The sequence below is a fragment of the Dermochelys coriacea genome, chromosome 26 (genome assembly GCF_009764565.3).
Source record: "Dermochelys coriacea isolate rDerCor1 chromosome 26, rDerCor1.pri.v4, whole genome shotgun sequence".
NCBI classification, from domain to species: Eukaryota; Metazoa; Chordata; order Testudines; family Dermochelyidae; genus Dermochelys; species Dermochelys coriacea.
Genome location: NC_050093.1, coordinates 15,359,269 through 15,382,936, shown reverse-complemented (window position 1 = coordinate 15,382,936; position 23,668 = coordinate 15,359,269). Strand labels below are relative to the sequence as shown.

The following is a 23,668-nucleotide window of genomic DNA, read 5'->3' as shown; positions in this document are numbered from 1 at the left end:
CAAGTCCCCCAGCGCTCCCTGGACTCACCATGCTGGGAGACACAGCCCAGCCCTGCCAGCCCAGCAGCTGCTCAGATGCAAATGGCCCAAAGGGCACAAACCCGCATTGTGCTGGGGATTTGCATGAGCAATGGGAAGGGAGGGAGGAGACAGGAAGGAGCAGAATCTGCCCCCCCCATGCCCCTTTCTTCCTGCCGCCTCCTGAGCCCCCAGGACCTGGGGCTGTGGGAAATGGGGCTGGAAGGTGGGGAAGATGCCAGAGGGGTCTGCGGTGGAGGTAGGGAGTCTGCACCCTGAGGAGGGTCTGGGTGGCCCATGGGGGACCTGATGTCTCACCAGCAGCCCAGGTGGGGTGGAAGGCCCGAGCCCCGTCCTGCAGGGCCGAGCCTCCAGGGAGGAACCCGCAAACAAACAGCCAAGTCCCTTCTACGAACCAGAATTTATTTCACCTTCATGTCACAGGGCGGGGGGAAGATCAGGGACCCCAGCAGCTTCCAGAGCCAGAGGAATCAGCAGGGGAGGGGCAGGGAGGCTGGGTAGAGCAAGCACAGCTACAAACTGGGGTGAGGATGGAAATATCCCTGAGGGTAGAGCCCGAGTCTGGGGGGGGGCAGCAAATGTGGGGAACTCAGACTGGGGGAGCCCCTTTGTCCAGCCCCGGGGCCCCTGGCATCCTGCGCTGGGCTCTGGGCAACCTGGGAAGGAGCCAAGGTCGGGGGAGTGGGCCCATCCAGCCCCGGGTGTTTGGAGTGCGCTGAGTCGTTGGTGGGTTCCTGGCACAGCCAGGGGGCGGGCGCCCCTAGGCCCGGCAGCTGGGCCCTGCGCAGGCCTGGAGCTTGATCAACCGTTGGTTCAAAGCCTCCAGCAGGGTGGGGTCCACGCTCTGGGCCACGTTGCGGAGCTGCTGGGGGTCAGCGGTCAGGTTGTACAGCTCCACGAAGGCCTGCAGGAGCCACACCGGTCAGCGAGGAGCAGGGCAGAGCCCGGGGAACTCCCACCCCACCAGCCCCACCTAGAGCACCCAGCAAACCAGGGGGCTCCATGGGCAACGGAATCCCTGGGGGTCGGAACCAGGATGCCCTCGGAGCCCCAGATCCTCCTGCCAGCCCCCCAGATCTGCCCGGCTCCACCCCTGCCTCTCGCCAGGGGACAGGCTCAGCCCTGCCTGGCTCCCCCTGCCAGCCCTGGGGGGCAGAACCAGCCCTGCCCAGCTTCCCCCCCAGCCCTGGAGGCCAGGCCCAGCTCAACCCAGCTCCCCCACCTCGCCAGGGGGCAGGCCTAGCCCTGCCTGACTCCCCCTCACCCCCCCACTAGCCAGGGGGCCAGAATCAGCTCTGCCCGGCTCCCCCCGTCAACCCTGGGGGGCAGAACCAGCCCTGTCTGGCTCCCCTCCCCACCCCCTGCCAGGGGACAGGCCCAGGCCCTGTGCAGAGTAGGGGGCTGTGGCAGGGGGCACTGAGCCGGCAGTGCTGGCTGCAGCATCTGGCCCCCGACTGGGGGCACCAGCGCCTGGCTCACCTGGCTGTCGGCGAACTCGCAGTACTGCAGGCCATGGGGATGCAGGGCGCGGACACAGGCATAGGTGTTGTTGAAGGCGTCTTCGCACACGCAGTCGGGGAAGCATTGCTGGGAGGCCAGGGGTCACTGTCAGTGCATTACAACCTCTTCCGCCCCCTCTGACCCCCCAGTCCGCCCGCATCCCCAACACCTCCTTCACCGTGGACCCACCCACCCATCCCCTGGCCTTCTGACCATCACTCCCCAGAGGGGGGCCCAGCCCCCGCAGCCAGCTGGGTTGAGCTGTGACAGACTGTCCTTACGGGGTGCAAGTCCTCCCCCCAGTGCCCCACAGCCAGCTGGGCCCCCAGTCCATGTATTGGGGCCGGGAGCCAGCTCTGGGCACAAGACGAGCCCTTGGGAAGGAGGAGGGAGGGGCGATGGGGGTCTGGAGGGGGGAGAGAAGATGCCAGAGGGGGCACCCTGGGCGCTGGTTCTGTGCAGGGCCAGGCACGGTGCCTGCGGGCCAGGGAGGGCCGGGCAGGGTTTGTAAATGACACTGTGTGGAAATCAGCTGCTTTGCATTGGCACCGCAGGCCGGGGGAGGGGAGGCCTGGCCCTGACGGCTCCCCCGTGGGCCCGGGCACTGTGACGCCAGCTCCCCCGGCAGCAACAGGGCTCAGCCTGGACAGACTCACCGATACCCCTGGGCCCAGAGCCGGGCAGGCTGGGTCCCCGTCTGGGAACCCCTCCCCTGTGTACTGCACCAGGAAATCCGCCCGCCACGCGCTGGGCTGCGCCGGGGTCACCTGGGGCCAAGCACACGGTGGTTAGACCAGCCCCCCTGCATGGAGCCCCCCCAGCCAGCGACTGCCCCACTCCCCACAGTGCCCCCTGCATGGGAGAGTCTGGGGTAGCCCTGCCCCACTCTCCACATCACCCCCTGCATGGAGCCCCCCAGCCAGCGCCTTGCCCCGCCCCGCTCCCCCCAGCACCCTCTGCTGGTAGAGGCTGGGGCTGGGGTCGCCAGGAGCTCCCCCCACAGGCCCCTGCCCCCCACCCCGGCGGCCTGGGCAGCATCACCAGCAGCGGCAGGAAGGACTGCCCATCCATGGCGGTCTGCGAGACGTTGAGGCCGGCGATGTCCAGGAACGTGGGCCCCAAGTCAATATTGAGGATCGGCTCCTGGGCGGGGGAGAGGGGCACAAATCACCGTGCGTCCTGGGGCTGGCATGGGGAGGGCAGGTCCTGGCCCGGTCCCTGCCCTGGCTCCAGTACGTCTGCCCGCCTGCCCCGCTCCCAGCTGGCTGTGATGAGCAGGGCCTCACCCAGAGCAGGGCTGATAGGACCCAGGCGTCCTGGCTCCTGAGGAGGGCAGGGCCGTGCGGACAGGGAGGGGACTCTGCCACTCTCTGGGCACAGACAGGGCCCCCGAGGGGCACAGGAACCCAGATTTCCCACCAGCCCCAGCAGCAGCATTGCCCACCAGGGACTGGGGGGGCACCTACCGATCGGGTCTGGTTCGCTTTGATGCCCGGCCCCCGCACCAGCAGCGGCACCCGGATGTCAAACTCGTACAGCTGGCGTTTATCGATGGGCAGCGAGAACTGGCCTGCGGGGAGGACAGGGGTCAGCACCAGCACCCACCCGGGAAGCCCCCTCCCCCACTGCCTGCAGGGCCCCTGGGGATGGGACCAGTGACCCCTAAAACCGGAGCCCCTCCATGCTGAGCCCACAGGCCCAGGGTCCAAGGCCAGGCCGTGCTGGAGGGAGCCCAGGCCCTGCCCTGCAGAGGGGTGGCCGGGGGCTCACCTGCATGGTAGCCGTTGTCCGAGGTGTAGAAGATGTAGGTGCTGGCCAGCAGGTCCAGGGCCTTTAGCCGGCCCACCACCCTCTCCACCAGGTCGTCCACCGAGAGCAGAGTCTGCCACCTGCGGGCACATGGGGGTTAACGGCCCCAGCCAGGGACCTGCTCCCACACGGGCTGCTGCACCCTGGGCCGGGACCCCTCCCCCTCCGGCCCCCAGCCAGCCCTGCTTGCCCAGGCGAGACCACCACGATGGGTCCCTCTGCGTTTAGAGCCACCAATCTCTGGCCAGACCAGATCTGTGGTCCCCCCTGCAGATATCCCGGCCCTGCCCATCCTAGACCAGACCCCTAGGCCCCCCCCGGCTGGTATCCCCCCCCCACCCATCCCAGATCAGACTAATGCGGTCCCTTCTATACAACATCCTCAACCCCCCGCAAGCCAGGCAGGGCCACCCACCCCTCCCCCATTCCTGGGCCGCCTCCTGACCCCCTCCCAGTCCCCTCTCACAATGAGTCCCCCAACCCTGCCCCCTCCCAGCCAGCTCAGCTGCCTCCAGCTCCGACCTGTGCTGCACTGGGCCCCCTTTGACTCCCCCCGCGGGGTGCGGCCCCTCACCTCTCCCTGTAGGCCTTGTCCAGGAACTCGATGGACGTGTTAGCCATGGGGCTCCTGGCCTGTCTCACCAGCCAGTGCTTGTCCTGCGAGAGGAAGGGGGCAGTCATGGGGAGAAGCATCCCTGACTCCCCAGCCTGGCGCTGTGCCCCCCCCCCCCCGCAGTACTCTCCTCTGCCCCAAAGGGGTGTCACAGCGCAGGGGATTGCCTGGCCACGGTGTTGGGAGCAGGGCTGGAGCACACGGTGGGATCCTGGAGCCCAGCCCCGTGGTCAAACCACCAGCCCACGTCCCCCCGTGACAGGGGCATCAGCCGCGCCAGGGAAGAGACCCACCCCCACCCTGGCCCCATGAGGGACTGGCAGGGCTGCAGGATGCTGGCACGGTGCGTGGCGGGCACCTCGTCCCCATTCACCTTGCCGTGGACGTTGAAACTGCCATCCCGGGGTGCCCTGGTGGTGCTGTAGGCCGTGGCATAACCTGGTGCCGCGGTCCACGGGGAGTGGGAGGCAGGCGGGGCCAGCACCATCAGGAAGGGCGGGCGGGACCACTTCTGCAGGAACTCCAGGCTCCGGTTGGTCTGCAGGCAGGAGGGCAGAGACCTTGCTGGTGGGGGGGGACAGAGCCCTGGGGGCCGGACAGACGGACCCACCCAGGGAGGGGATGGAGGTGGAGAGCTGTGGGCCAGTGGGGGTGGGATGGTGCTGTGGGGGGAGGCTTGTGTCACCCCACAGCACCCACTCCAGCCAGGAATCAATGGGGTTCTGCGGAGGCCTCCCCCACCCCTACTGTGCAGCCATGAGAGGTGAGTGGGGTGGGGCAGGGCGGGAGGGACACGGGGGTGGGGAAGGGTACTCAGGGCTGTGAGGGGTAGGGGTGGGGAAGTGGGGTGGGAGGAGTGCGGGGGAGGGGTGTTCCTAGGAAATGTCAAGTTTTGTCAAAAAGCCGAAATGGGGAATATTGCCCATGGGCAATGTCGACGTGGTGCCTCCGGGAGCTGCAGTTCAGGCACCTGCTTGCCCCATGGGCTGGTTCCCCGGTTGGACTACATCTCCCATGATGCACCACAGCCTCCTCTCTTGCTGAGGGGAGGTGGAGCACGGTGACTGTTGCATAACCACAGTGCATCATGGGAGATGTAGTCCAAGAAGGGTGGGTAATGGGGCAGTTCTGTCCGGTCCGCCCCGTCATGCCCTGATCTAGCACCTCCCTGGGGCACTGGACCCTTCTCAGCTTCAGCCCCCGCTGCACCATCGCCTGTTTACCCCCGTGTGGCCCTGTGCCCGTGCCCCGCACTGGCGGTCGCCCCCGAGGCGTTCACAGCGAGCGAGCAGAGCCCCCGGAACCAGCCCAGCTGTCTGGGCTCCCCTGCTAAGATTGGCTCCTCGCAGCCCTTCTCCGCTCCCGCTCCCGCCGGGGTTCATGGTACCGGGAGGGGGCGACTGAACCAGGACACTGACTACAGACGACTCGCAGGCCATTACCATGGGCTTAACTGTCAGACCCCCTGTGCCGTTTTCACACCCCCTCACCTTGGCGACTCGGTTATCCCTCGATCGGCCCCACGCCCAGCTGAGGAGCCCCAGTTTGTAGCATAAATCCTGGGTGGGAATCACAGGCCCCTGACCAGCCCCAGCTCCAAGCCCCTGGCGAGGTCAGCGTGGCAACTAGACGGGGCTGGCCAGCGGGCACGGGGCAGAGACTCACAATGAGATCCGTGAGGTAGTCGTCCTGGTAGCGCTGCCCATGCCGCTCCTCTCGCCCGTTCACCGACAGGGTGTAGTTATAATAGCGGGAGTTCCCCACCTGCGGGGCAGCCCAAGCAGTCAGCCACACCCTGCTACCCGCAGCCCCCACACCTTCACTGCCCAGCTGCCCTCGCCTCGCAGCGCCCCACCCGCCCACGGCACCCTGCGGGGGGTGCAGACTGGCTGTTACATGTCGGTCTCTGTCCCAGAGGGGCTCACCACCCCACCATGCAACCACAGTGCGGCCACTTCTGGGGTGAAGCGTGGCTGCTGGTCCCTGAGCACAGGGACGCCGCAGCGGGGCGGGAAGGAGAATCCCAAGGGTGGGGGGAGACACCAGAGCGGCAAAATGCAGTTGTTTGGTTAGATTTAGCTGGGACACTAGGGTCCAACAGGCACTTACTCCTTCTCTCATCACCCCCCCCATATTACCCCCGCATCTCTTCACGCATACTGGGAGCTCTTTGGAGCAGGGAACAGATCTGGGCTAAGCCTCCGCAGCCTGTCACCTTGGCTCCTGGCCGGGGCTCAGTCCTGGGTCCCCCAACCCCGAGGTGACGGACAGGACTGATTAGGGGTTACAGCAACCTGCGGCCACCATCCACCTGCCCAGGGTCCCCGCAAGGCCCAGAAATGTCAAGGCCTCCCGGGTCAGAGCAAGCCGCGAGACGCAGCACAAAGGCTGCCGGGAGGCAGAGCTGGCACTCACCAGGCCGTTCCAGTACCTCCAACCCAGGGGCACATGCTGGACGCCCCCGGCCGCGGGGTGTCCGTACTGCAAAGGGGGAGAGGCCCCGGTTACACATACTCACTGCTCAGAGGACAAAGGAAACCGAACAGGCTCCTGCCTCTGACCCCCCAACCCCGGCAGTGATGGGAAAGCCCCAGGAGCCAAGCACAGCCCAGGGCCATCAGCCTCCTGGTTCAATGCAGACACCTCTATGGCCCCACCCACACAGCGTCCCACAGCCTCCCAAAGATGGATCCATTTACCCTCATGGCCCTGCTCATGAGGCAGGGCTGTGTCACTAGCCTCACATTTCACTGTGGAAACTGAGGCAGAGAGGCTCGTGCTATGTGCAATCTTGCACATGTGGTCAGCAGCAGAGCTGGGAGTAGAACCCGGGGTCCTGACCCTACCTGCTCTAAACGTTAGCCTGCACTCCCCTTCCAGATCTGTCATGGAACCCAGGAGTCCTGGCTTCCAGCCCCAGGCTCCAAAACCACTGGGCGAAGCTCCTAGCCACTAAAGAGCCCATGGGAGGCAACCGTGGTCCAGCGCCCAACCCTGGGCTCCTCCCTGTTGCTGCACAGCCGTCTCAATTCGGCCTCCACCCGGCCCCCCAGCTCCCTGGGACTGTCAGCTCAGAAGCCCCTGGCTGCTCTCGCGGGGGCCAGCTGGGGCCCTACCACGCGGCTGGATGTCAGGATGTGCTGGGGAGCTCCTGGTTGCTCCCTCTGCCCCAAACAGCAACACCCTGTTGGTACCGGGCCAGATCCTGAACACACGGAACTCAGTGGCAAAAATCCCATTGATTCAGCGGCTACAAGTCCCAGGGCATTCAAACCGGAAAGTGGCCCTTGCCCTCCCCTGGAGCTGGGCACTGAGGTCCCCTGCCAGCTGCCCAGGCTGCAGCGAGGAGGTGTTCCCCAGCGCGTGGCCAGCGACAGCCCCTGCCCAGCCAGCACCACCCGTAAGGGGCCCCGGAACAGAGTGGCAGGCGGCAAACGCCCCTCCCACCACCACCCCAAGGACTCTCCATCTCAAGCAGGCTCAGTCTTGGGTCTTCCAGACTCCCCTCTAACCACTAGACCCCATTCCCCTACCAGAGCTGGGGATAGAACCCAGGAGTCCTGGCTCCCAGCCCCCGTGTTCTACCCACTAGCCCCACTCCCTGCCCAGCCATAGCACTCTGGCCATGGCCTGTGTCACACAGCAAGGTCTGTCGGGTGCGAGGCCCCATTGTGCCAGTCGGGGGGGGGAGCCCGTTACCTGGTTGAGGTATTTGCCGGCGTAGAAGGTCTGGTAGCCCTGCCTCTGCAGGTAGACGGGGAAGGCCAGTGGCTCTTGGCTCTTCTGCCAGGCCAGGCTGCTGCAGTTGCCCTCCAGGGAGTTGTTCCTCACCAGGTGGTTGTGGGGGTAGCACCCGCTCAGGATGCTGCTGCGGCTGGGGCAGCACAGGGGGGTGACTGTGAACTGGGGCAAGAGACGGACGTTCAGCCCCGGCCCCAGCAGCCCTCCCGGGGTTTCTGCAGGCGCATCCCCCGGCCCGGGAGGGGCGGCCTGTCCTCTGCTCCCCTTCCTGGCATCAGCACCAGGCAGTGGTGGACAAAGGCTGCTGTCCCGGACACTTGGCTGAGGGCTGGCAGGGCCCCTCGGGCTCAGACAGGGCAGGGGACTCTGGTCAGGCAGCCAGGCCACTCCTGGGCCTCTAAAGATGGGGGTGGGGGGAGTCCCACTGGGATGTACCAGGCCTTTGGGTCATAAGACCTTGAGTGGGCGCCAGGCTGAGGTCCCAGTGATCAGGCCATGAGGCACCGCCAGCCATGAGGCCACAGGGGACAACCCTCTGAGAGCCCCCAGTGGCTCTGATCTCCAGTGCCAGGGAGTCCCCGTCTGTCCCACCAGTGATGTCTGGGCTCCCCCTTCCTGTGGTCTCAGCTCCTGAGGCAGCTCTCTGGCTCTGTCCCCGGCCAGTCCCCCTGCCCCACACGGACAGGAGACCAGAGGAAGAGCTGTGCATGAGCCAGCCGTGGCACATGCGGTGTGGCCCACGAGGGGGCCAGTTTGCCCGGTCTCCGGCGGGGGTGTCCGTACAGCGCCGTGGCACTCACTGCATTGGTGAAGGAGACACCTGCCTGGCCGATCAGGGCTTGCGTCTTCTTCATCGGAGTCTATAAAGAGACATGGAACCAGTCATGAGCCGTGAACCCAACGTGGCAGGGACGAACAGCGCCCGCCCCTTCAGGGAGACAGGGAACATCTGGACCAGTCCGTACGGAGGCGTGGGGAGGCGAGAGAGGCACATAAAATAGTGGAAAGACTAGAGAAGGGAAATCAGATGCTCCCATCCCCCTCTTCCATAATAGCAGCACAGCTCATGAATCTATGAAATAGCCTATGGGACTCACTGCCACTGGATATCATACAGGCCTCAAACTGTAGCCAGATTTTTAAAAAAAAGCATTAGCCATTCCCTGTGTATGATTGATATTGTTGGTTTCATTAGACAGAACACATCTTTATAAACCCGCATGTTTCAGGGCATGTGCCAGCCACTAATTGCTCATCTAGTCCAGTCCCCTGCACTCAAAGCAGGTCTAAGTATTATCTAGACCACCCCTGACAGGTCTTTGTCTAACCTGCCTTTAAAAATCCCCAATGATAGAGATTTCACAACCTCCCTGGGCAATTTATTCCAGGACTTAACCACTCTGACTGTTAGGAAGTTTTTCCTAATGTCCAACCTAAACCTCCCTTGCTGCAATTTAAGCCCATTGCTGCTTGTCCTGTCCTCAGAGATTAAGAAGAACAATTTTCCTCCCTCTTCCTTGTAACAATCTTTTATGTACTTGAAAATGGGTATCATCTCCCCCTCTCAGTCTTCTCTTCTCCAGACTAAACAAACTCAAGTTTTTCAGTCTTCCCTCACAGGTCATGTTTTCTAGACCTTTCATCATTTTGTTGCTCTTCTCCGGAATTTCTCCAATTTGTCCACATCTTTCCTGGAATGTGGAGCCCAGAACTGGACACAATACTCCAGTTGAGGCCTAATCAGCATGGAGTAAAGTGGAAGAATTACTTCTCGTGTCTTGCTTGCAACACTCCTGCTAATACATCTGTCAAAAATATAAAGGGAAGGGTAACCACCTTTCTGTACACAGGGCTATAAAATCCCTCCTGGCCAGAGGCAACATCCTGTTACCTGTAAAGGGTTAAGAAGCTCAGCTAACCTGGCTGGCACCTGACCCAAAGGACCAATAAAGGGACAAGATACTTTCAAATCTTGGGCAGGGGGGAGGCTTTTGTTTGTGCTCTTTGTTTATGGGATTGTTCTCTCTTGGGACTGAGAGAGGCCAGACAGAAATCCATCTTCTCCAACCCATCCTAATCCAAGTCTCCAATATTGCAACCAGTAGAGGTAAGCCAGGCAAGGTGGGTTAGTTTATCTTTCGGTTTATGTGAATTTTCCCTGTGTTAAGAGGGAGGTTTATTCCTGTTTTCTGTAACTTTATGGTTTTGCCCAGAGGGGGATCCTCTGTGTTTTGAATCTGAATACCCTATAAAGTATTTTCCATCCTGATTTTACAGAGGTGATTATTTTACCTTTTCTTTAATTAAAATTCTTTTAAGAACCTGATTGCTTTTTCATTGTTCTTAAGATCCAAGGGTTTGGGTCTGTGTTCACCTGTACAAATTGGTGAGGATTCTTATCATGCCTTCCCCAGGAAAGGGGGTGTAGAGCTTGGGGGGATATTGGGGGAAGACATCTCCAAGTGGGCTCTTTCCCTCTTCTTTGTTTAAAACGCTTGGTGGTGGCAGCATACTGTTCAAGGACAAGGCAAAGTTTGTACCTTGAGGAAGTTTTTAACCTAAGCTGATACAAATAAGCTTAGGGGGTCTTTCATGTGGGTCCCCACATCTGTACCCTAGAGTTCAGAATGGGGAAGGAACCCTGACAACATCCCAGAATGATGTTTGCTTTTTTTGCAGCAGCGTTACACGGTTGACTCATATGTAGCTTGTGATCCACTAGGACCCCCAGATCCCCTTCCGCAATGCTCCTTCCTGGGCAGTCATTTCCCATTTTGTATGTGTACTACTGATTGTTCCTTCCTAAGTGGAGTGCTTTGCATTTGTCCTTATTGAATTTCATCCTAGTTACTTCAGACCGTTTGTCCAGAGCATTTTGAATTTTAATCCTGTCTTCCAAAGCACTTGCAACCTCTCCCAGCTTGGTCAGGAAGGAATTTACTCTACAGGGGGCTCCTTGGTGCTAGGCCAGATGGACCCTGGTCTGATTCACTGCGGTGATTCCTCTGGAGCTACCCTTTGCTCTGGAAAGTGTCACTTTGACTGTCTGTTGCTTAGGAACCGGGCATCATATCCCTCCCTCCCTCCCCCCACATGGTGCTGTATAAAGAACAACTCAATAGAACACAGCAATTAGGATTAGCGATAAATGTGGAATCGTTAAAGGGGAGAGACCTTAAACTGAGAGCTCTGAGAGACCCCCGGTCATTTTGGAATGCTCAGGCTTTCCTTTGGCATCTCTGCCCACTACGCTCCACCCCAGAGCTGGCTGCATTTCAGAGACGCTTGGTGTGTATCAGTTATGCTTTAGGAACCCTCATGATCTGTAGAGTTTAAGGCCAGATGGACCCATCAGGTCACTTGGCAGGGCCTATTGGTCACAGGCCAGGCAACCTTGTACACTTGCCCTAAGCACAAAAACCTGTGTCTAACTAAAGGATATGTGGCTGCAGTGGCCGCACATGCTAGGCGGGTGTGACCGTGTAGGGTGCAACTGGAACTGTTCTGCATCAGAGGTGAACAACCTACTACTGCTACCAGCTAATTAGCAGCTAGCTCAAAGAGTTGATGCTTCACCATTGAGGGCCTGGGGTTTGACCCGCACAAGGGGGCTGACAGACAAGGGCAGAGAGAGACCCAGCTGGAAAGTCTCCTTGTCACAAAGTGGGAATTTTTCATATTTTGTATGGATACTGTATGTGCCTCAGTTTCCACATGAGCTGCATGGTTACTAGGTAGTGGGAATAGGTTGTTTACAGAGATCCAGGCATGACTGGCCCATGGAGAGCCTGAAAGGACAATGACCACTCCAATTCCCCCAGAGATTTGGTACCTAGCAACGAAGGCACTCCCCCCACCCACCCCCGCCACCCACAGGAAGCCAGCTGGGTGGGAGCAGCTGAAGAACAAAGGGCTGTGGAGGGGCCAGGTAGGGGTGTTAAGTGTGGGGCTATGGGAAGCAGGAGTCTCTCCTGGACTGGCACCAAAGAGGGGGCAGAGGGCTCTGGGCTGACCCTGCTGGACCAGGCTGTCACTTTCCACTCCCTGTGCTAACCAAGGACTTTCTGCTCTGTGTTCCAGACACCTAATAAACCCCGACTGCTCCTACCGCGCTGGCTGAGCGTGACCACAGTCTAGGGAAGGTGGGGTGCAGTGCTCCCTTTGGGGGTACAAGTCTCCCTCAGGTTCCAACCTGGGGACTCAACTCGCTGCAGGGAGCTCACAGCATGACCCTGGGGTGCTGAAGGCTCTGGGGGTCGGTCCCAGGAGGCGGGGAAGCTGAGGGGCTGGCCCCAGTGAGAGTGTGACCCTCAGGGGGCTGACACTGATGGGGTCCTGCCAGGGACTGTTCCAGAGCCGTGGAGTGGAGAGGACCCTGTGGAGCTGTGACACCCCCAGCTCAGGAAGGAGGGGAGAGCAGCAGTGCAGCCCAGCGGGGGGGGGGGGGGGAGAGGGAGGGGCCGGCCGCTGATCTCTTGACCTCTCTGCTCAGCCCAGCATTTGCACAGGGGGAAGGGAGGGGGTTGCACAAGGCTGGCGCTGGGGCAATCGGTCGGTCGGGGTGTGGAGGACTAGCCTCGTGATGAGGGCAATACTAAACAGCAGCACTGAGGGCAGGGCTTGCTGGGGAGCCACTCGTCCAGGCTCAGAGCCCAGCCTGGGCTAAATCCAGAGTCACTTCAGATTGACATCAGTATCCACATCTGATTTGGGCCCAGCCACTGTCCCCTGCCTGGTCCTTGTGCTGCGATTCCCCTCCCCCGCTGGCTCTGCTCCATCGATTCCCGAGCTGTCACTTGTGATTCACCCCAGCGGCAATGCACCAGAATCAGGCCCTGGCCCTCGGGCTCAGAGCCTGCTGGACCCACAGGGGCTGACGAGGAGAGAAGAGGGGGGTGACTGCTGCTCCCCCCAGGCTGCTCTCCCCTGCTCTAACCCCCCGGCCCACACACCTGGCACCTCTGGATCGCACCTGGCGCCCACCCAGCAAGCGGGTCTCCACTAGAGGACCGTGCACTGGCACTGAGCCCCACCAGGGACACACTACAGGGACAGGGTCTTGGAGTGATGTGTGTAAGGTGCCAAGGCGAGAGAATCGCATAGAGGCCCCTACGCCATCCAGGTGCCACAGCACCCTAGGACGAGAGATTGGGGGCAGAGCCTCAGCTGGAGTCACCCAGCACAGCTCCAAGCTGCGGTCCCTGGTCGCCATGTCCACCTGCGGAGCCCAGAGCAGGATCGGTCCCTCCAGCATGTCCCCTCACGCTCTGGCCTCCAGAGGTGTTGGTGGTGTTAAGGGTATGGAGCAGCCAGGCTGGAGCGGCAGTGAGTGTAAGGCAGTGCCTGAAGGATTAACGTTTGATCGCCCGGCCTAGAGGTGACCTGACACACAGTGCCCCGGATCAGCCACGCTCCCGGCAGCTCCCATACAGGCTCTGACCCAGCGTGGCCCCAGCCCAATGCCTGTTGGACCCGAGGAAAGGCTCCCATCCCAGCCAGCAGGACACTGGGTGCTTCCCCTCGGAGTTCAGCCGGCTTGGCCCTGGGAGCCAAGGAGCAGAACCAGAAGTGGAAGGAGGAAGCGTCGCGTGTGGTACTGCCTGGGTCACGAGTGACGGACTGGGTTCTACCAGCTGAGGGCTTTAACACCCTCCCGAGCATAAACAGCTTGTACAGAATATGGGAGTGGGGTCTAGTGGTTAGAGCAGGGGGCTGGGAGCCAGGACGCCTGAGTTCACAGCAATTTCACTGACTTACTGAGCAAGTCCACGGCCAAGTCCCTCTTCATGCCTCAGTTTCCCCTCGATAACACGGGGATAACGATACTAACCCATCTTTGAGAGCCCCAGGTGAGAGTGTCCGGGTGAGGGGGCCAATGGCTAGGCACAAAGGGGGGTGGGGAATCCAGGTGCGTTTGACTCAGAGGGGCAATTTCCCACCCTCCAACACCACAGAGTGCGAATTTCAGAAGCCTGTCCATGTGCCAATGAACCCAGGAGTGGCGGGTCATAACGCTGCACTGTGAGCCCTGAACTGCTCACAGACATTTGCTCTTAGAGTAGCGACCATCATCCACCTGCCAAGGGAAAACTGAGGCACATGGTGGGAAAGAAAAATCCTGGGACTTGCCCAGGATTGCACAGTGGCTGGGCTGGGATCAAACACCAGGTCTCTAGAGGAGCTGTGAGGTTAACCATGAGACCCGCCCTTCACACCACAACGGTTGGACAGCCCCCTCCCTCCATCAGGCCCGCTTGCTCACCTAGCTCCCAAGCATGCCAATGATGGTCAGTCATCAACCCTGCCCAGCTGCAGGCTTTCCGTGCCCTCCCGGGTCAGACGGACCCCACCATGCGTCCACGGGGAGCACTGCACTTCGGAGAGCAATACAGATACTGCTTTTCTTCCAAATGCGGGCAACCCCCTGCATACCCCTGGGATCAGCAGAGCCACCAGCTCTGAGGGTGAACCGACAGCTGCTTCTGGGTTAACCACACGTTAAATAAACCCTTGCACAGCTGCACAGAATGCGACAAACACCCCAGCTCCTGTCATGCGCCAGCGACTCAAAACAACCGCCAGGCTGGGACCGACCAGCGCCCTGCGTGGGATCAGTAACGACACAGCCCCCCTCTGGGAGACAGCCGTGCCCTGAAGAGCTCACAGTCTGAACAGGTGAGACCGACACACGGTGAGAGGGGAAACTGAGCCAGTGGCGGTGAAGTAACCTGCCCAAAGCCACCGGCAGAGGCAGGATTAGAACGCAGCTCTGCTGGCTCCAGGAGAGCGTCCTGTCTAGGGGAAGTTTGGCACTATCTGGGTCAGTCCCACTGCAGCGGGGGGTAGGTGGCGTGGCTGGGCGGTGGGGCAGGCAGTAGCGTGGGTGGGGCTAGGCTGCGCATTGTGTGTTTACTGTGTCCCCAAGGGCCTGTGACACGGCTAAGCCATGGCATGGCCATGCATTGTGGCCCCGATTGGTGTGCCCTGGGTCTGGGCTCCATCTCGCAGTGGGGATAGAACCGTGTCAGCTGCACCCCCAGTCTTAGCTTATAAGAGGGGTCCCAGTCGTGGCAGAACAGCGACCACCAGCTCTCACAAGGGCCCAGCAGCCACGGATCCTTTACAAAGGGGGGCGACTATCACAGGACCATGCCATGGCTGTGTGATCAGTGCTATGGGGAGTGCACGAGTGGTGCTGGCAGCGCGGATGGGCCCGTGGTATGCATGACTGTGTTACTGGGGTAACAGCCAGCTCGGCACTAGGAGCCAAGGAGCAGAACCAGAAGTGGAAGGAGGAAGTGGTGCGTGCTGTGGGTCACGAGTGATGGACCGGGTTCCACCAGCTAAGGGCATTCACCGCCCCCCCGCCCCAAGCATAAACGGCTTATACAGAATATGGGAGTGGGGTCTAGTGGTTAGAGCAGGGGGCTGGGAGCCAGGACACCTGAGTTCACAGCTCTTTCACTGACTTACTGTGCAAGTCCACGGCCAAGTCCCTCTTTGTGCCTCAGTTTCCCCTCTGTAACGCAGGGATTTTGACCCACCTTTGAGAGCCCCCGGTGACAGCAGCCAGGTAAGGGGGCCAATGGCTAGGCACAAAGGGGGTGGGGTGGAGAATCCAGGTGCGTTTGACTCAGAGGAGCAATTTCCCGCCCTCCAACGCCACAGACCACGAATTCCAGAAGCCTGTCGAGGCGTCAGTGAACCCAGGAGTGGCGGGTCATAGCGCTCTGCACTGTGAGCCCTGAACTGCTCATGGACATTCGCTCATGGAGTAGCGACCAACATCCGCCTGCCAAGGGGAAACTGAGGCACGTGGTGGGGAAGTGACTTGCCCAGGATTGCTCAGCGGCTGGGCTGGGATCAAACACCTAGGTCTCTAGAGGGGCTGTGAGGTCCGTGGCACAAGGAGCGCACAGGTGAGGCTGGCGGTGCGGATGGGCCCGTGGCACGTGTGACCGTGTTACCAGAGCCCATGACACGGGGAGCATACGGGGGGGCTGGCAGTAACTGTGCCCACGCCCTGTGGCCAGGGAGGGGCTGGCGGCCCCGGGCACTTACCATGCCCCCGATCTCCGTGTCCTGGTCATCCGTCAGGATCAGCACGATGTTGTGCGGGCCCCCCAGCACCAGCTGCCAGGCGGCGCTCAGCACCAGTAGGGCAGCCCAGCTCGCCGGGTGCCCCATGGCTGGGCTGCGACCCCCGCAGGGTGCACGGCCCCGGCCCCCTGCCCAGCCCCAATTCCTGGCCCAGCCCCCAGCGCACTTCTTGCCGATCATATGATAGTTGCAATTGCACAAACCCGCAGATACCCGGCCCCGCCCCCGGCAAGCCCCGCCCCCGGCCCCGCCCCAGACGGGGGCGGTCCTTTAGCAGTGGGCGGTGCCCACCCAACTCCCGGGTTTCCAATACGACCCGGCACCTCCAGGAGCGCGGGAGGGGGCGGGGCTGTATTTGCATAAGGGGCGGGGCTGCGCCCGCTTTGACCCACGTGGAGCGGGGCGTTTCAGGCTCACGCAGCGCTTCTGGGCAGGTTGGGCCGGGGACGGACAGGCCCCCTCCCCCCATAGAGCCCCGCCCCCATAGGCCCCCCCCGCTCCAGGCCCCCCATAGGGACCCCTCCCGTTGTCCTCCTCCAGCTCCCCCATAAACCCCCGTGCAATCCCCTCCCCCAGAGCTCCCCTGGTGATCCCCCAGCCCTGACCCCCCTTAGCCCTCCCCCCAGCCCCATAACCCGCCAGTCCTACCCTTTCCCCGCAGCCCCGGCCTGCTCCCGCCCCCGCTCCCTGCCCCTGCTGAGCTTTGGGGGGGCCCTGCTGTGCGGGGCACCCTGGCCACTGTCCCTGACCCCCCCCCGTGTTCCTGCAGCCTAGCCCACCCAGCGTCCCCATGGCCCTGGTGCCCCTGAAGAGGAGGAGAAGGGCCCCGTCCCCACCAGCCGGGCCCCCAGGCCCTGGGCGCTTCCCCGCCGTGGTGCTGTGCCTGGTGGAGAAGCGGATGGGTGCCAGCCGCAGGGCCTTCCTCACCCAGCTGGCCCAGGCCAAGGGCTTCCGTGTGGACAGGGCCTACAGGTGAGAGGGGACCTGGGTGGGCAACCCGGGACATGGGGAGATGAGGCACTGCCCCATAGACCCCATGGCTGTTGCCAGCCTCACCTCATTGGCCCCTTGCAGCCCCCCAGCTCTCCATAGCCTAGAGCATCCGACTGGGGGGGCAGGGAGAGCAGCTGGCCAGCCTGGGCAGGACGAGGGGCCTGTGAATCCAAGGCCTGGCAAAGCCCAGAAGGGCCGGGCCTGACAGGTCCCCCGCAAAGCAGGGGTGGCCCCGGCTGCGCCCCTTTCCCCTCCCCACACGTCGGTGTCGCTCATTATCCCCTCCCCCAACCCGGGGGTCACCCGGAGTGGAGGGGCACCCTGATGGCGCCAGGCTTGCCCAGGGCTGCTCCTGGCCTGATCTCCCCCTGGCGGAGTGGGGTGACATGGGAGGGAGACATGGCCTGGTTGGGACACCGGATCTGATGTGACACCTGGTGGATCCAACTGAGCCTGGGCAAGGCTGGTGGGTTGGATCCCGCTTAGCTGGTACTGAGGGACGTTTGGAAAAATCTACTGGGTCTCTTCCCTCTCCATGAGATCCCGGGGCTGGGACAGCAGGGGGCTGCAGATTGGGAGTGAAGGACACCGGCAGAGCTGGGTGGGGGGCAGGGCTGGGGTAGCAGGGGGCTGCGGGTCAGGAGTGAGGGGCACTGGCAGAGCTGGAGGGAGCCCAGGCCTGGGCTGGCAGGGGGCTGTGGATCAGGAGGAAGGGGCACCGGCAGAGCTGCGGGTGTAGGGGGAGCCCAGGGCTGGGCTAGCTGGGGGTGGGGAATGAGGGGCACTGGCAGCGCTGGGGGGAGCCCAGGGCTGGAGTTGCAGGGGGCTGCAGGTCAGGAGTGAGGGGCACTGGCAGAGTGGGGGTAGGGTGAGGAACCCCAGGGCTGGGCTAGCAGGGGGCTGCGGGTCGGGAGTGAGGGGCACCGGCAGAGCTGGGGGGAGCCCAGGGCTGGAGTTGCAGGGGGCTGCAGGTCAGGAGTGAGGGGCACTGGCAGAGTGGCGGTAGGGTGAGGAACCCCAGGGCTGGGCTAGCAAGGGGCTGTGGGTCAGGAGTGAGGGGCACCGGCAGAGCTGAAGGGGTGGGGTGGGGAGCCCAGGCATAGGATAAGTGGAGGGCAGAGCCATGCTCTGTCCTAGTCTGAGCCCCACAGACTCACGTCGCTCCCCCTATTCCCTCCTGGGGTCCCAGCCTGACACTCCCTCTCGTCCCTTTCTTCCCCGCCCGGTGGCGGCTCCCCAGCGCCGCGGTGACCCACGTGGTGTCGGAGCAGAACTCAGGGGACGAGGTGGCCCAGTGGCTGGAGCAACAGCGGGAGGAGTGCGGTGCCGGGGGGGACCCCGCCCTGCTGGACATCAGCTGGTTCACGGAGAGCATGGGGGCCGGGCAGCCCGTGGAGATCGAGTCCCGGCACCGCCTCAGGGTGAGCTGGGGGGGAGGCATTGTGGATAGCAGGGCAGGGGCTCCTGGGCCCTGAGCAGGAAGGGGAGATGGGGCATGCTGGGGGCTGGGCAGGTTGAGGGTCTCCTGGGTTCCTGGCACTGACACCCACCCTCCCCCCCGCTCCCCTCCCCAGGTGACAGCGCTGGCTCCGCATGGGCGGCAGATGGCACCGTACGCCTGCCAGCGCCGGACCCCGTTTCTCCACAGCAACCAGCTGCTGACGGTACAGGCTGCCCCACGGGGCTGGGGGGAGCACTATGGCCAGGGGAGATGGGTGTTGAAGCTGGGAGGGGCGAGAGGTGGCAGGGCCTGCTGCAAAAGCTGGGGGGGATTGGTCCTGGGGGTGCTTGGAGGCACTTGGGGTTCCCCGGCTGCCATGGGGCTGAGCTGCAGTTCCCGGTGCCCGACGGGGGGGAGGGTGAGTCTGGCTCCCTGATTCCCTCACCCTGCACTGACTCTGCTCTGTCCCAGGAGGCGCTGGAGACTCTGGCGGAGGAAGCGGGGTTCAGCGGCAGCGAGGGGCGCAGCCTGGCATTCACCAGGGCAGCCTCGGTGCTGAAGGCCCTCCCCGGCTGGCTCGGCACCCTGGAGGAGCTGGGGCCTCTGCCTGGCATCGGGGAGCACTCCCGGCGGGTCATCCAGGTAACTCCCCGTCCGGCTAGCTGCACAGGGCCCCCAGGAGCCAGGCCTGGGGGAGTGACCTGATCTGGAGGTACTGAACCTGAGGCCTGGAGAGAGCCAGAGAGACCCTGCAGCCCCCTGCTATCCCTGCCCTGCCCCCCAGCTCTGCCAGTGCCCCTCAACCCTGACCCACAATCCCTGCCATCCCTTGCCCCCCCAGCTCTGCTAGTGCCCCTCAACCCTGACCCGCAGCTCCCTGCCATCCCTTCCCTGCCCCCCAGCTCTGCCAGTGCCCCTCGGGCACGACCTGCAGCCCCCAGCTGTCCCAGGTCAGAGCTGGCACCGGGATGTCGTGTCCTGCAGCGAGGGCTGAGGGCATCGCTCCAGCCCCATGGGAGGGGCAGGCGCCGGACTCAGGGCTGTCTCTCTCGGGCAGGATGTGCTGGAAGATGGCGTCTGCGCAGAGGTGGAGAGAGTGAAGCTGTCGGAGAGATACCAGACTATGAAGGTATCAGAGCTGGGTGGGCTGTGGGGCCGGGTGCTGTTGGTGGGGTGGAGGGGCTTTTGGGGCCTGGCTGCTGTCCCCTGCCGCTGGGAACGAGTGTCTGACACCCCACGCTGCTCGCGGCAGGGGGTATTCTCTTGGGGCTCGGTGGCAGGGCAAGGAGGGTGGCTTCTGTCCCAGAGGGGACTGGCTCCGACTTGGCAGCTCTCACAGAGATGCTGGAGTCAGAGTTTCCTGGCTCCATCGTGTTGCTTGCCCCCTGGGGACCCTCCCCTGGCATCTCTATCGCTCTCTCTAGTCTAGGCTCCGTCGCCTGCCCCAGCCCCGAGCCGCCTCATCCTCCCATGTGGAGCTTCATTCCGCCCCGTCACCGCTGCTCTGCCAGCGCTGCCCACCCTGTCTGCCTGTGCCGCTCTCCCTGAGCTCACACGCCTGCCCCGTGCCAGGCCAGGCCTGGAGCCCTGAGACGTGCCCGCCTCTGCCCCCAGAAGCCCTGGCTGGTCCAGCGGGGGCTGGGCTAGGTGATCTCTGGAGGCCCCAGCCCTCGATCCTGGGGCCAGGGTGGGGCACACACTGGGCCTGGTTTCGGATGTGGTGGTCTCTGAGTTGGCTATTCAGCGGCTGCTCCTGGTTGCCTTCTGGTGGCTGCTTTAACCACCTGCCAGCTCCATGGGCCTTGGCTGTGGTGTTGAAAAGGCTCAGACAGGTTCCCTCCTGATGGGACCATGGGTCAGCCATGACTAGACCTCACGGCATGTCTCTTTCAGCCTTTCGGTGAGGGTCCCTTTCCGGGTACAGGCTGGAGCCGTAAGGTGTGTGTTTGACAGGTTAATTATATGGTAGAGATACCAGCTGAGCTGAAGGGGGGATCCCTGTTAGCAGTATAGGGCCCAGGACACACAGCTGAGCAATTACTAGATACATGAAACACCGTGGAGGAACTGGCACTAGCACCCAGGTCTCCCAGCTCCTCTAACTCTGTTTCCTAAGCTAAAGGAGCGCTCCTGTGGCTTCCACCAGTAGTAGCTGCTTTATCCTGGCTGCGAGTGCAGCCACTAGGGGATGACATCACATGGGTTCACTCACAGCCAGCACCGTCCGGCTCCTGTCTCCGCAGCTCTTCACCAAGATTTTCGGGGTTGGGGTGAGGACGGCCAGTCGGTGGTACCAGGAGGGGCTCCGGACGCTCTTGGACCTGCAGGAGCAAAACATCAAACTGACCAGGCAGCAGCAAGCAGGTGAGGAACTGCGGGAGAAGCACCAGGGCGGGGCTTTGCCCGGAGGCTGTTGGAGACGGACACACGCTGGGGGTCCCTCAGGCTCTCGTTCCCGCCCACGCTGCCTGGCGCTGTCACCCCCTTCCCCCTCTCCGCCCTGGCCTGGACTCTGCAGACGTGGGAGGGGTGAGTCCCCTGGGGCAGGGAGGCATGAGCTGGGCTGGACCTGGGGTGCTGCTAGTTTGGTATTTTGGGCCCCTGGTAGCTTTCCTGGGTGGCCGTTTGCTCCTGACGTGAGGCGCTGAGCCCGGCAGCCTCATGGCCAGATGTGGAGTGGCCCATGCAGCAGGGCACGGGGAGGGAACCTCGCACCCGTCTCCCAGACGGTGCCTCGGGCCCTGGGATCCTGAGCGACGGCCCCGGCGGTTCTCCTGCAGGGCTGCGGCACTACAACGACCTCAACACCCCGGTGGAGCGCGGTGAGGCAGAGTCCATCCGCCGGGTGGTGCAGGAGGCGATGCAGCGGTTCCTGCCCGGAGCCTCAGTGACGCTGGCCGGCGGGTTCAGACGGTAACGGGCTGGGGGCCCTTCTCCGTGGGGAGGGGCATCAGCTTGCCACCCTGCTGCCTCCCAAGTGGAAACAGCAAAGAGAGAAACAACTTCGGGTCTCCCTGGGAGCATGCGCATGTGTGTGGCCGTGCTCTCCCCAGCGTGCACAGCCTGTGCAGGGGGGGGATCCCAGCCCCAAGCCAGACAGGCCCCTGCCTCTTAAACCCACTGGGCAAGGGAAGTCCCTGCTGGCCCTGGGGCGTACGTGCTGCTGAGGGACCGTCCGTTTCTCTCCACGCAGGGGGAAGCCATGCGGCCATGACGTCGACCTTCTCCTCACACACCCCGAGGATGGCAGAGAGGCGGGGCTGTTGAGCCACGTTGTCAGCTGGCTGGACAGCCAGGTGCGGGAGGGGCGGACTGGGGGTTCATCTTTAAAGACCTCAGATCGGGGGAGAGTGGGCTCTGGCGGTTAGAGCAGGTGGCTGGGAGCCAGGACTTCTGGATTCTCTCTCTGGGCTCTTGGAGGCGACTGGGAGCTGGTGGTTTGGGGTTGGCACTAGGCGGGTGGGGTGGGTGGCCCTGGAAATACCCCCACACAGCTGAGGTGCGTGCTCTCCCCCCACCCCCAGGGTTTGATACTCTATCAGCACAGCCAGGAGAACAGCTACGGGCTCCGTGAGGGCCCTGAGCCGCTTGGGGGCAGGGACGTCATGGACCGATTCGAGAGGTGCTTCTCCATATTTCGCCTGGAGGCGCAGGGGGGCCCAGGCGCTGCCCGAGGCTGGAAGGCCGTCAGGGTGGACCTGGTCGTGGCTCCGGTCAGTCAGTTCCCATTCGCTCTGCTTGGCTGGACCGGCTCCCGGGTAGGTGACTGGCCAGGGATGGGGGAGCTGATAGACGTGGGCGAGGGCCAGACCTCTGGGTGCAGGCGTGGCAGGTGCCAGAGATGAGCCAGCCTCTGCAGGGGAGGCTTTGGGTTCTAGAGCCTAGCCCCGCAGTGGTGAGGTTGTAGATTTGAGCCTGTGCCACCCTGCGGCAGGGGGCCGGGGGATTTAGATCCCAGCCCAGCACACCCTGCCCCGCCATGCTGAGCTCTGAATCTGGATCCAAACAGCCCTTTTGCAATGGGCCAGATGCTCCATGTGCAGGGGAGCCGAGATCCGAACCCGGGTCAGCACTTCCCAGCTGGGTCTGAATCAGAACCTTGGGGCCAGGCCCCACCCTGACTTCAGGCTCCGAGTCCCTCGACCTGCTCTGCCGAGCGACCGGCGGTAACTCTGGGTCTGTGCCCTTCTCCCCAGCACTTTGAGCGCGAGCTCCGGCGCTTCGCCAGCCACGAGAGGAAGATGGTCCTGAACAGCCACGCCCTGTACGACACCAGGCAGGTATGGCAGCGCCAGGCGTGGGGCGGGACACGGGGCTGAATGGATGGGTCCGGGGAAGCCTAGTCTGGGGTTCGATCCTGCCCCCTGGTGGTGACGTGCCTGCAGAGACCTTGCACCCAGAGGAACCCACCCCAGGGCAGGTGGTTGCACCCTTTGTTCTGTGGGAGGGATCCCCAGGCCCTCGCTACCCCGCCCAGGTGCTGGGCCCTACCTATGACCCCTGAAGGCCCTGGCACTGCCCTCTTGCCTGCTCCCTGCCGTGCCTGGCATGAGCTGGTGGGGCCGAGCCACAGCCTTGGTTTCAGCCGACTCCCCGGTCATGGGCAGCCCAGCTCGGGCGCTGGTTTCTTTCCTTCCAGAACCTCTTTCTACCCGCTGCGTCCGAAGAAGAAATCTTCCAGCACCTGGGCCTGGAGTATGTGCCCCCTGCGCAGAGAAACGCCTGAGCCCTGGGCTTGGAGTACGTGCCCCCCACAGAGACCTCTCACTGCCCAGGAATCCCCTCTCCAGCCCCAGAAATGGCCCCTACTGCCACCCGTGCTGGCTGCCTCCCGTATGTTCCCCGAGTGACCCAGCCAGGCTGGTGCCTGTGGACTGAGCCCCCCACGTCTGTGCCCAGCGCCCAAGGGCTGATCAATAAACCCCTGGCCCCGTGTTCCCCGCACTCCTGACTGGCCGGTTGCTTGGTTCAGGGGATGGGGGCACTAGCAGCTCAGCAGGTCGCGGTCCCTGTTTGTGGCGCCCCCTCCCCCCCCACCAGCAGGCTCTGTCTACCTCCACGGCAGCAGGAAGGGATCAGTCCCACTGCTGGGTGCTCAGGTGGGAGGGAGCAAGGGGGGGGCAAGGGGGGTTGGGTCTGGGGCGTGTACAGCTGGCTTCTGTGGCTCAGGGGAGGGGGCCTGCAGTGTTGCCATGGGGGTGTCCAGCCCCACTTCCCCAGGAGTCGGACAGCCAGGGTGAGTCATGGTGGATGCCAAGGCCCGGGGAGCCAGGCTGGCATCTTGGTCTCTCCTGCCAGGACCCAGCTGGCTGGGCTCCGTGCCAGGCATGCAGCAGGGCTATGAATATTTCAGGGTGGTTCTCACCATGACCTCACCACAAGTTGCCCCCCGCCCCATCAAACCCAGCCCTTTCGGCCGGGGGGGCTGTGTC

The 23,668-nt window shown here is 63.0% G+C and overlaps 2 protein-coding genes across 5 annotated transcripts; one reads left to right on the top strand and one right to left on the bottom strand.

Annotated features, from left to right (window-relative positions):
• Positions 1 to 427: 427 nt before the first annotated feature.
• LOC119848828 (N-acetylglucosamine-6-sulfatase-like) lies at positions 428 to 16,001 on the bottom strand. Its single transcript, XM_038385109.2, has 13 exons — positions 15,764 to 16,001; positions 8,503 to 8,562; positions 7,661 to 7,864; positions 6,377 to 6,442; positions 5,627 to 5,725; positions 4,335 to 4,499; positions 3,923 to 4,005; positions 3,310 to 3,428; positions 3,006 to 3,109; positions 2,581 to 2,682; positions 2,196 to 2,306; positions 1,519 to 1,626; positions 428 to 943 (listed from the first exon to the last, which is right to left on the bottom strand). The coding sequence occupies exons 1-13, from the start codon at positions 15,980 to 15,982 to the stop codon at positions 800 to 802; spliced, it is 1,584 nt and encodes a 527-aa protein (XP_038241037.1). The 5' UTR covers positions 15,983 to 16,001; the 3' UTR covers positions 428 to 799.
• Positions 16,002 to 16,165: 164 nt separating this feature from the next.
• On the top strand, positions 16,166 to 23,180 carry POLM (DNA polymerase mu). Of its 4 annotated transcripts, XM_038385107.2 has the most exons (12): positions 16,166 to 16,236; positions 16,572 to 16,774; positions 18,036 to 18,216; positions 18,370 to 18,459; positions 18,708 to 18,878; positions 19,294 to 19,365; positions 20,480 to 20,600; positions 21,017 to 21,149; positions 21,430 to 21,532; positions 21,761 to 21,994; positions 22,433 to 22,516; positions 22,876 to 23,180. In XM_038385107.2, exons 2-12 carry the CDS (start codon positions 16,593 to 16,595, stop codon positions 22,960 to 22,962), a joined length of 1,458 nt encoding a protein of 485 aa, XP_038241035.1. In that variant the 5' UTR covers positions 16,166 to 16,236; positions 16,572 to 16,592; the 3' UTR covers positions 22,963 to 23,180. The 4 variants fall into 4 exon arrangements, with proteins under 4 accessions (XP_038241035.1, XP_043358984.1, XP_043358982.1 ...); XM_043503049.1 differs by having other exon boundaries at positions 16,193 to 16,774; positions 21,430 to 21,490; XM_043503047.1 differs by lacking the exon at positions 16,166 to 16,236 and having other exon boundaries at positions 16,414 to 16,774; positions 21,430 to 21,490; positions 22,433 to 22,512.
• Positions 23,181 to 23,668: the final 488 nt, after the last annotated feature.